At 37.5% G+C, this 12,093-nt stretch overlaps 1 protein-coding gene across 3 annotated transcripts in view; it reads left to right on the top strand.

Moving 5' to 3' along the window:
• nlgn1 (neuroligin 1) overlaps positions 1–11,747 on the top strand; it is a 366,749-nt gene extending 355,002 nt beyond the window's left edge. For 2 of the 3 annotated variants that reach the window (XM_028444111.1, XM_028444110.1), the window contains 3 exons: positions 461–617; positions 3,830–3,907; positions 9,112–11,747. In XM_028444111.1, the coding sequence (XP_028299912.1) occupies positions 461–617; positions 3,830–3,907; positions 9,112–9,708 (832 nt within the window). In that variant the 3' untranslated portion in view covers positions 9,709–11,747. The remainder of the gene's footprint in view (positions 1–460; positions 618–3,829; positions 3,908–9,111) is intronic. The other variant, XR_003673863.1, reaches the window with a different exon arrangement.
• Positions 11,748–12,093: the final 346 nt, after the last annotated feature.

Below are 12,093 nucleotides of genomic sequence, written 5' to 3'. Positions count from 1 at the left end.
CAGAACCCTATTATTAGGCTAGCTAAAATGGGATGCAATGGAAAACAAACAGACAACAAGCAGTAAAAAATGAAATATAACAAAGTCACAACCATGGTTGAACTCTCCCCCTCAAATACTGAATGCCTGAAAGTGTCTTTTTTTGTATTACGAGTTCGTAGCTTTTGAATACTTTAAGGAAGAAAAAAAAATGGCCTCAGGACATTTAAAAGCTGTGAAAACCTTGAATTTTATATTAGCAAAAGAACTGTTTTTGACCTTAGCAGGGATTTGATATTCAAGACCGTAGTTGTTTTTTTTTTTTTTCTTTTACTAACGTGTGTCTTAAATGGTTTTCTCAATCTTTCATTTCAGGTCTTCCTTTCCTGAGGCAAACAACCAAAACCAGACTTTAGCATTTAGCTTGCACAGTTTAGATTTTCTCTTCCTTCACTAAAAGCTGTTACGCTTCTCTTTACAGGGATCCCAACCAGCCTGTTCCTCAGGACACCAAGTTCATCCACACCAAGCCCAATCGATTTGAGGAAGTGGCATGGACACGCTACAACCAAAAAGATCAACTCTATTTGCACATTGGCTTAAAACCCAGAGTCAAAGAGCATTACCGGGCCAACAAGGTAAATGTACGATCAGCCGTGACATCAGATGTTAGTACTAATACTAGTACTAAATGCTCAAGGGGATCTGCCACTGTTTTGACAAATGTAGCCTAAAATCTTTCAAATATCCTCTTAAAAAGATGTATGCCGAGCAAAACACCATATTTGGTTTACTAACTTTTAAAAATGGGACTACTTTAATGTGTTAGAGCCTGTGTTCCATTATTTTGAAATCACGTAACTGAAGACGTCACACAAATTGTCATTTTGACAGACAAAGCTGATAAATGATCTAAAAAGCAGGTTTAATGCTTCACTCCCATAGTAAACAACGGAATGTTTACAGGCAAATGGAGCTGTGTGACATCATCAATCATGTGATTTCAAGATGGTGGAACACAGCTTTTAAAACAGTAAAGTAGTCCCATTTTTAAAAGTTAATAAAACAAATATTTAGCAAAATAATGCATTTTGTTTGGCATATATCTTCGAATAAGGACATTTCAAAGATTTTAGGCCACATTTCTAAAAACAGTGGAGGTTCCTTTAAGGGGAAACATGGTGAGGTTTGTGCTTGTTTGATAAAGTTGGCTTCTTTTCGTTGCACAGCAATGCTTTTCTTACACAGTATTTAGTGGGAAATCCGTCTTGATCACAGTTGAGACGACTTCCGGTATCCATTTTGAAGGCGAAACAGATGAACTGTGAATCAACTGCTATTCATCCACGTTCCAAATACCCCGAGTGTGTGCATCTGTTATTTTGGAGTAATTTGGTGAAGCAAAACGGTCAAAACATTAATTTTATAATTACGACTTCCTTGGTAAGAGCGCGCAACTTCCGGTTCCGGGTTCATGACGTCACTGTGTCGCAGGTTGTTTGGGTTAAAAAAAAAAAAAAAGGTCAATATTAAAAATGTTTTTGTACCGCTAAAAATCATTAAAGTTAATATTTCATGGTTATTTAATATTATTCCCGTGATTCCAAACTTCCTTTAAATCTCCGGTCACGGACTTCACTTCCTCCTTCATCTCATGACTATGAAAACAATATTAATACAAAAAGGACTACAATGGCAACAAAAAACAATAATTATACAAAAAATACACAAAAAGACAACTGAAAGATAAAAAACACACAGTGATGACTTCAAAAACATACATTACAGAAAAATACAACAAAATAATGAAAATGGCTCAAAATACACAAAAGTAAATATTTATACAAAAAATACACAAAATGACTCCTGAATCACACTACAATGGCAACAAAAACAATAATTATACAAAAAATGCACAAAAACACAACAGAAAGATACAAGAATACATGCCTCCAAAAAACATACATTACAGAAAAATACACCAAACAAAAAAATATAAAAGTGAGTAAAAAAACAAACAACAAACACATTTATCATGCACATGCATCATACTTCCGACGGGCAGTGTAGTAGTAAATTTAAAAAGTAAGAACTGAAATCTTGGACAATTGGAACTTCATTTATTTTCCACAAAGTAATCTGTATAAAATAATAGGTTTGTCAAAATGTACAAGTGCTTTTTAAATAAAATAACAAGAATTAATTAAATTTAAAATATAAAAAGTATAGCTAAATTTATGAACGCTAAAATTGAGAAAATAACTGGCATCAATTGTTGGCGCCGTGCATTACGTTTAAACTGGTTGGTCGATATTTTTGTAGTTTCACAATGTCCGTTGATTATTTGAAAACAAAAAAATTATCATTTACTCAATAAATGTTGGGTTTAAAAATGTAACGCATTACTTTACTTCTTTTAAAGTACAAGTAAAATTACTGATTTAGAAATATACTCAAAAAAGTACCCATAAAAGTAACTCAATTACAGTAACGTGAGTACTTGTAATCTGTTACTTTCACCTCTGGTTAAGGCATGATGAAGGAGGGTTAGAGTGAGGCAGTATTAGTCGTGAAGTTAGTACTACTGTGCAGTGGAGTGAAATCTTACATATACGTGTAGAGAGAAGAAACTGGTGAACAGAGGGAGTAGATGCTTCAAATGTCACAGAGCAAAAGTTTGTCATTTCTATCAAACCAAACCTGACCAAAGCCTTTTATGTGAGTGTATGAGCTGCTATTGTAGGCCCAATCATTGCTGACTTACGAGGTCCACGGGGGGACCTACGAGACCAGACAGGAACTGAGGAGAATGTAGAGAAGCATAAAATGGCAGACAGGGATGAACACACATATATTTTATATCTGATGGTTTGATTGGCACTTTAACCCTCCTATTATCCTCAAATATTTGTAACACATTACACCCATTGGGGTCAATCAAAAATTTTTAAAAAAATGCTGACCAAATTTTTCTCTCAGGCATTTTCTTTATTAGTTGAATACATAAATAAGCCCTTACTAATGAAACCATGACCTGTTCTCTAGCGTCACCATTAGGCCAGACTCTGAATCCAAATTAATATATCTTGAATCATTTTTATCCAAATCTTCTCAAATTTACTGACAACATTAATGACCACAATAGTATGAACCCTATTATTTGTGGTGATGACATGACCTTTTCTGTGCCACCATCAGGTCAAACTTTCAGTTTTAAAATCTTTTATCCAAATCTTTTCTCCTTTGGGGTGCACATTTATGGCTCACATAATTAACCATATTGATTGATGTTGGGAACCCCCCTTTCCTCTCATAAACATATTAATTTACTTATATTTATGTAACATATTTGGGGTTATTTGCTGTAAAGTCCTCTGTCTCAGACACATCTTCCTCTATGGGCGGTAATACTCCAGAAGAAGAAGAACATCCTCCTCTACGTCACTTTCACTGTGAAAGAGCTGTTCCATTTCATTTATCAACTCTGCACCTGCAGGTGTGGGGATGTAAGGTCACACATGGGTCACACACAGACAAATACGTTTTACACAGCTAAAACAGCTGGGGGTCAACTTGACCCTAGAAGAACACCAATATGCATTCAGCACATTGAGAAAAGATCATCATGATGATTTTATACTTAATCAATTGTACCCATTAAATTAGGAAAAAGTCATGAAATATGTTGGGGTCAAATTGACCCCAAGGATAATAGGAGGTTTAAAAGCTTACATAAACTTTTAAGGTTAATTTTGCTTTTCCATTTATAACTTCCTTTTTTTATTTCCATTAAAACGAGCGTCGATGTTAACACTTTTCTTGTTGGGTTCATTCTCTGTCCTCTCCTCAGGTCAACTTGTGGTTGGAGCTGGTTCCACATTTACACAGCCTCAATGAGGTCACCCAGCTCATTCCCACCACCACTAAGGTTGGTACCAGTTGATCGATCATCACTACACACATCGAAAAATGACTTCTTTGTTGACCTTGGTGTTGTCTGTAGAGGGCAGTGAGAGCGCTTGTGACCTAAATACATTTCGTATAAAGACATCAGGTCTATAACATAGTGCTGGGAAAAAAAATGGTATTGAACAATATGTGAAATTAGAAAATGTGATAAACATTAAATTAAGAGAAGTCACGCTGATACTTAACCGATTAGAGAACAGGGACAAAGTGTTTTCAAATAAATTAATGTGTTTTGCGGTAGCAGAACAAGTCTATCATTATTACCCATCATTAGCGGATATTTGATTATTTATTTAACTTTTTAAAAAGATGCAAATATTACTCTTAAAGTTCTAAAAAAGATTCTTCATCCAACCTAAGTGTGTTTCTATCACAAACTGTTTGTCACTTCAGAGCGAGTTACATGGTTGGGTGACACAAATTAATTGTTACTATGAAATTAAGGGCACATGACACCATTTATCAGTGGTTTCTTTAATCACAAAAACACTTTCCAGTCAAAAAGAAGGTTGGCTATTGGTCTATAATTAAAGCTATAGTTTTCCTTTATTAAAGTTGAGTAATAAGAAGTTCTAGCTTCATAGAGAGGTTTTTTATAGGCTAACAAACTATTTCTCCAGGCTGCTGAGCTTCTTCCAGGTTTGATGAAAGCCACCTCCTTTCTAGATTTCATGATGCCTGTTTTAAAAGATGCATTTTTTAATTATACCATGATATAAAGTCTTCTTTTGAAGCGGAGCAGCAGCATCCAGAGCTGTGTGCAGTCACACCATTGCACTGTTGACAAGATCATCTACTTTATCTTTAGTAAGACATTAATAGCTACTCTCTGTTGGAATATTGTATGGATCAGAGGTAAGCTGTAATGGGGCCAGATCTTTAAAACTAGTGACAGGGGTGGAAAGAGTACAGAAAAAATCTACCTAAGTAAAAGTACTGTTACTTTGATTGAATTTTACTTAAAATAAAAGTAAAGTTACTGGTGTAAAAATCAACTCGAGTAAAAGTAAAATAAAAAGACGTGTATACAGATCAAACTAGGTTCTTTTTTATTATTATTTATTATTTATTTATTTATTTATATTTATTAGAGCACATCATTTCAAAATAACGTGCATAATAACAAGACATGGTGTGGCTAACCTGAATAAATAAAACAAATATCAAGGATGTCAATTCAATGAGGTAAGAGCTTGTGTCAATACATCCAATACATTGTGTCAGAGCATCTAATAAATCACCTCTGAAAGCAAGAAATGCGTACAGTATGTTATATAAAGTCTATAAAACATTCTAGGTGGAATGAGCCGAAGGAGGAAAAAATTATACTGACGCCCTAGGGTGACGTGCGCGCTCCTACAAATACAGTTGTATATTAATAATAATAATAATAATTGTAATTAAAATCATATGATCATTGCGCAAAACTGCTGATCAATTGGCTACAACACCTGTAGCTGATATAAAAAGAAATGCGCACACAATTTGTAAAGATGCACAGTGGCTTATCAGGCACTGCTGGAGGATGAGGCCGACGGGAGACCAGAGTTGGCACCAGGCATGAAGTATTATTTGGGTTGGGCATTAAGAAACAAAAACGCTCCGGTCTGAGTCGCACACAGCCTATATGCTATATAAACACACCCATAAAAACATGCCTCTGATCAAGTGGTCGCCACAGACACGGACATCAGCAGACTCTGCTCCTCCCGATCACAGACGTAGGTTTAAAATCCACTTTTTATAGCGTTGTTTTGTGAGCTTTTTACATTTTTCACCTTTGTGAATGACAATCTTTGGTATTCTCAAGTTTCCTGTTCTCCATTAGAATTTAGCACTCTCACTTTGTCGTGATGCAGCAGTGTGAGTGACGTCACGTGAATCAACAGAGCAGGCCATAGACATATACACACTGATCCTAACAACAGCTCTAGGGTACGTTCAATAGCAGAAATGTAGCAGAGTCCGGTCCACGTGCGGGATTTATTTTACTCGGTAACGGAATCTATTTCAAATGTAGCAAAGTACTGTTATTTGAAACAAAATTTACTTAAGTGAAAGTAAAATTACTGATTTTAAAAAGTACTCAAAAAAAGTAGAAGTAGACAAAAAAGCTACTCAATTACAGTAACAAGAGTAAATGTAATCCATTACTTTCCACTCCTGCACAATGATCTACTGTAGTGTACTGTTTTCTCGAGTCGACGCAAGCTAGCATTCGGAAGTCAAAAGATAACAAAAAGTGATCTTAAAGAAAAGGATTATGAGGATAAATTGCCAGATGATCAATGTCTAAAACATATATTAGAACAATGTCTAGGGCATGATTAAAATAAGGAGTTGGTTTGTAGGCATTTTGTGTGTTTTAGCTGATTGAATCTAACAAAGAGGTAAATCATTTATTTAGGCTATTTTGTTTTTTAACCTTGCCTGCAAGATGGATTGTCCTGGTGTTCACAAACATCTTGTGCTGTTCACGCCTTTGCCTTTTGAAACCAAACCGATTCGAACCAATCATGAGGCAGTGTTGTGGTTTAGGGCGGTATATGTGACGATGACGACATCATCAGTTATCATGTGATTGGCTAAAACAAATAAGGGTGGACAGGTGCTTCCTCCAATCAGCTTCAAGCATTCTGTTCATGTTCCTCCCTGGTTCCGAAAGGATTCGCCAGACACAGACCCAGATCGATGTGGAGAACTTGAGTTAGAGGGAGGGCTACACATCAATCTAGCTCTTGCCAGGTTAAATGTTTTCATCATCAACATGAATGTTAAAGTCACCCACTACGATAACCTTATCTGTACTCGGCACCAGATCAGTGAGAAAGTCAGAAAATTCAGAGAGAAACTCTGAATATGGACCAGGAGGATGGTAAACTATAACCAATAATATAATGTTTTTTTGTGTTTTATTTTTGGGATTACAGATTCCAAGAGAGAGGCTTTCAAATGAATTGTGGTTAAGTTTGGTTTTAGGAATGACTGACAGGTCAAGTGAAAAAATGCTGCCACCCCCTTCCCCTTCATCATATTGGATTTTGTATGAAACCAGTATAATGAGGAAGCAGCCCAGCTGTAGGAACATCAGGCTACATGGAAATAAGGAAACTCCATTCACAGAATTCTTCTAACAATCAACTGCTTTACAGTATAGAGGCATCTGTGAGAGTAGGTGGTGTAATGATAATGATAAAGCTAATTAACTCTGAAGTCAGTGGGAGTTTTCAACGCTGAATTGAAGCTTAAGTAAGTCCTTTCTATACATCAGTGGTTCCCAAACAGGGGTACATGTACCCCTGGGGGCACAGGAGCACGTTGCAGGGGGTACTCGGAAATATTTAACAATTCATTTAAAAATAATAAGGAAATGTTCCTAGTTCCTTTTCAGGCTATTTTTTAATTTTTATTTTTGAACCAAATTCACCACAAACTAATTTGCTCAATAAAATACTATATTTTATTGTAATTCATTGAAACAATATTATTTTATGCTGTCGAGGCCAGTTTTATCACACTTCTGACAATAGGAGACAATATTTAGCTACATTTTAAAAAGGAGACTGTATTTACTTATTATTGAAGTAATCACATAAAATTAGTAGTTGACCTAAATTCCACTTTAAATTCCACTCATTGTTTTGAATTTGTTTGATAAAGCCTTAGGGCAGAGGTCTTCAACAGGGGGTCCGCGACCCCTAGGGGGTCCGCGGAGGTACTGCAGGGGGGTCGCGAAAGTTTTGGTTGATTAGACATTTTTTTATATTCCCCCCCGCAATTTTTTCAATAAATTGAAATGTCTTTAAATACACATTAACATGAATCCAACACACTGTAGTGAACAGATAAATGGAGGCAGAAGATGTCTTTCAGTCAGCAATGCACATGTTCAGCGACACACAGGAGCTCTTTCAAGCTGGGCACTGGTTCATTCACCTGTCCCATCAACGAGGAGGACCCACCCCTATCGCTGCTGTGCCAATCACGAGGCCGTAGTTGACACGCTATCTCTGTCAGGTTCCCCGTGATTGGCCGAGAGCCCAGTCTTCTGGAGCTCAACAGTGAGGTTAAAAAAGTGGGCGGTCACTCTTAAGCTGTTATGCTAGCAGCTAGTGTTTATGTTTGGATCAAAAAAAATAAAAAATGAATCGTTTTGTAACACTACAAAAAAAACCCACAAGAGCAAAAACAAATACAGGTCAAGACTGCAGCCTGAGGCTGATATGACTCTCTGCCTGACAACCTCCATAAGTCCAAGGTTAGACAAGTTGTGTGCTACTCATCAGGGTCAGACATCTCACTAATGTATGCCATCCATAGCTGGTTTGAGGATTCACTGCCCATACTACATGTATGTTTAAAATTAAAACATGAATCTGTCAATTATGTTAATAGTTCAGTATTGTATGCAAGATAACAGGTATGTTTATGCATGCCAGTGGCACTAACAAGCATCAATAATTTTCGTTTCCACATTTATGTTGAACAAAAATGTCCATTTGAACAGCTTTTATGCAAAATGTTGTTACATGCAATTTGACAGACATTGTTGATCTTGGCAGGTATGAGTTTATTATGTTATGTTATGTGTATGAATGGCAGTGGCATGGCCACCCTACTCACTGTACCTTGCACATGTTTAAACTAAAAACAAGAATATATAAACCTGTGTGTTATTTGAATATCTTAGTATTGAATGCACAATAGTACATTTATACATGGCACTATAGGACCAGTTTAATATAAAACACAATTTTATACAATATCCCCTCTCCATCTCTCCATCAGTTTGGGGGTCCTTGGCCTGGAAAACATTGAAGACCCCTGCCTTAGGGAACCAATGTTTGAGACACATTTAATTCAGAATTAAAATCTGAATAAACCAGCCACCTATCTTGGATTTAAGTGTAATTCGGAATTGCATTTTCATTCTGAATTAAGTGTTTACAAGGTCACTATTTAGGATGTGTTCTTGCATTTAGCATCACCATGACTTTTGGTGCTGTGTGTCCTTTTATCTGTTACTTATCCACACTAGTATTAATGCTTATCACTGAGCAGAGCCTTCAGTCCATGATCTGGGTTTAATTCGTATGCATATCACAAATTCAGAAGGCATATGTACATGCTCTAAAACTTGGATTTTAATCCTTCTTTCTGCAGGTACCTCCACCTGAGGTGACCAACCGCACCCCAAGAAACAAAGTCATGGCGACCAAACATCCTAACCCGACCCCCTTCCCCACGGAGTCCCAGGACAGTCTCAACCAGCCTCACCTGGTGGACCAGCGGGACTACTCCACTGAGCTGTCTGTAACTATTGCTGTTGGTGCATCTCTGCTTTTCCTCAACATTTTGGCATTTGCTGCACTTTATTACAAAAAGGACAAGCGCAGACATGATGTCCACCGACGCTGTAGCCCCCAGCGAAGTACCGCCAACGACCTGGCCCATACCCAGGAGGAGGAGATCATGTCCTTGCAGATGAAGCAGCACTCAGACCTGGACCGGGACTGCAGAGGCGTGGCGGACTCTCTCCACCCTCACGATGTGGTGCTGAGGACTGCCTGCCCACCGGACTACACTCTGGCCATGCGGCGCTCTCCGGACGACATACCACTTATGACGCCAAACACCATAACCATGATCCCCAGCACCATGGGAGGGCTCACCTCACTGCACTCTTTTAACACCTTTCCTGGCAGCGGGCATAACAACACCCTGCCTCACCCGCACTCACACTCCACCACCCGCGTATAGCCCTGCTGATGAAGCAATGCACGCAGGAACAGGACGGCTGAATAAATCGGCCATTGCTGCTGTCAAAGTAGTGACGTGTTTGTCTGGAAGCTTCGTCGGATACATGGAGTTATCAGATACTCATGGAATTACACTGGGATTGTACACTTTGTTCATACTGGAGGGAATACACTTTGGCTTTCTGACTAACAAGAGAATAATCCTTGTGTTTTTGTACAAAAATAAGATGAGAACAGAATTATCTATTGAAGGTTGATGAGAAACAACCACACTATCTAATACAAGGATCGTGTTTTCTATTGATATTTTGTTCAGACACTGCATAAAAACCAAGTCCAATAAGAAACCTTTATTTCCAGTGACACTCATGGCCTTCTGGATTTTTTGACAAATGACAGCTTGGCGGTTTTATCTGGAAGAACAGAGCATCAGGCACGCTTTGCAGGTGAGGCCAAAGGAGCACTTTTTACAAGAAAGAAGACATCATTTTCCTTTGGTTTCACGGTGTGGATTACTCGGTTTGTGGGACACAAAGAAGACAGAGTGCACATGCAAACTTTAGGAATGGATGCTCTGTAAAATAAGGCAAAAACAAATATAAAAAAGGTGAAAAGGAGTGATGGAATAACTTCAAGGAAACAAACCTCTGTATGCACAATTGAAAGATTACGAGGGGGAAAAAAATTCTGCTGAAACTTTTCATTCATTTATTTTTAAGGATTTGGAACAGTTTTATTGTATAGAACATATTTACATATCTAGATTGGTACACAAAGCACCAAGGCTGTTTAAGCCCTCTTCTCTTCCCAGGAGGGGCGCCCATACTACAACCCTACCAGCCAGTACTGAACCAGTGGAAAGCAGGAGACCCAAATATTGACTTTCTGCCACTTCCAACTCCAACACACAGAGCTGGGTGACAAAAGGATAATTGGATATTTTAGCACGATGCGCATGACAATTTATCTGCTTGATGGCTGCTCGGCTGATTGTCATTCTTAAGAATAATTTTTCAATCCTGTCCCTTGCGTTTTTCCTGATTGGATTCCAGGAAATTACACACCTTTGCAGGACGTGGGAAGTGCAGTTCTAGGTTGTGGATGTTTGGATCTGGAGATGCAAAGTAAATAGGGGTGGGAGGGTACGTGATAAATCTTTACTGCATACATCATATGTTGAATGAAGTTGGGCTTATAGGGACTAGTTTTCTACTTTAATTGTGGTTAAATTACATAACACTGTATCAATCAAGTGCATTGCACTTTTAGTTAAGATTATTGTCAGTCACTATTTTACATACCAGTTCATCATACCATTTTGAGATAATTAAATGCACAGTTTACTCCATTATCTATTTCGTTTTAGGAGATGGCAGAAGCGCTGACGGCGAGTGAATCATTTCCAGTCGTGGTTCTCTGTTGTGCTGTACACGAACACCAAATACGTAACAAATTCAAGTCGAAGGCCAAGCACAGACGTATTACTTTGTTTGGAACTGTGAAAATACACAGTGGGTGGGTAAGTCAAGATGAGGTTAAGTCAAATCCCATGATATATTGTTCCATGCAGGTTTCATCATGTTTCAAGGCTCATTGCGTGGGCAGTGTGCACGCAGAGGGTGTTACACCAAGCTATCCGTGTATGCTACTTATCATTTCACAGCCTGATTCCTCCAAAATAATAGAATGAAAAACAATTACAAGTCTCTGCATACTATAATGCTTTAGAAGATGGTGGGGTTTTTTTTAGAAAGTGAAAGCTTACTGATACCTGTTTTAATGTCTCCTGATCAGAGTCATCTTTTGGTTATTTCATGGAAATTTGATGATTGCCTAAATAATCAAGATTAACTTAGTAGTAATAGAGAGCAGTAGGAATCTAATAACGGGCTCTTAATTTGAAGGGATTTTTTTTGTTTTTTTCTGAGCCGTTTAGTGAGAGAGGAAGTTCGAAATGCTTGACCGTCACGTGATTCATGTAGACTCAAATAGGTCCCGGAAGTTATTGGAGGGCAATTCGAATCCATTGATTCCGAGTGACATAACTGGAATTTTCAATAATTTGTCGTGAATAACTGCATTGATTTCCAATATTTATACAGTACAGCATCATATGTGTGTGTATATACAATTATTTTACAATTATAATTTAATGCACACGTTAATGGGTTTAGATACACTGATAATAATAATAATAATAATAATAATAATAATAATAATAATAATAATAATAATAATAATAATAATAATAATATCCAATATGATTATTTAAACATCTTACCATTCAAAAGTGCATCACAAACTGTCTACTCCGCTCAAGCTCCATGCGCTGCAATAGTCAACTGCTCACTTCCGGGAACTATTGTGAGACTCCATGAACCACTAT

The sequence above is a fragment of the Gouania willdenowi genome, chromosome 4, assembly GCF_900634775.1.
Source record: "Gouania willdenowi chromosome 4, fGouWil2.1, whole genome shotgun sequence".
Classification (NCBI taxonomy): Eukaryota; Metazoa; Chordata; class Actinopteri; order Blenniiformes; family Gobiesocidae; genus Gouania; species Gouania willdenowi.
The sequence above is the reverse complement of the archived record's forward strand: the minus strand, read 5'-3'. Positions and strand labels throughout refer to the sequence as shown.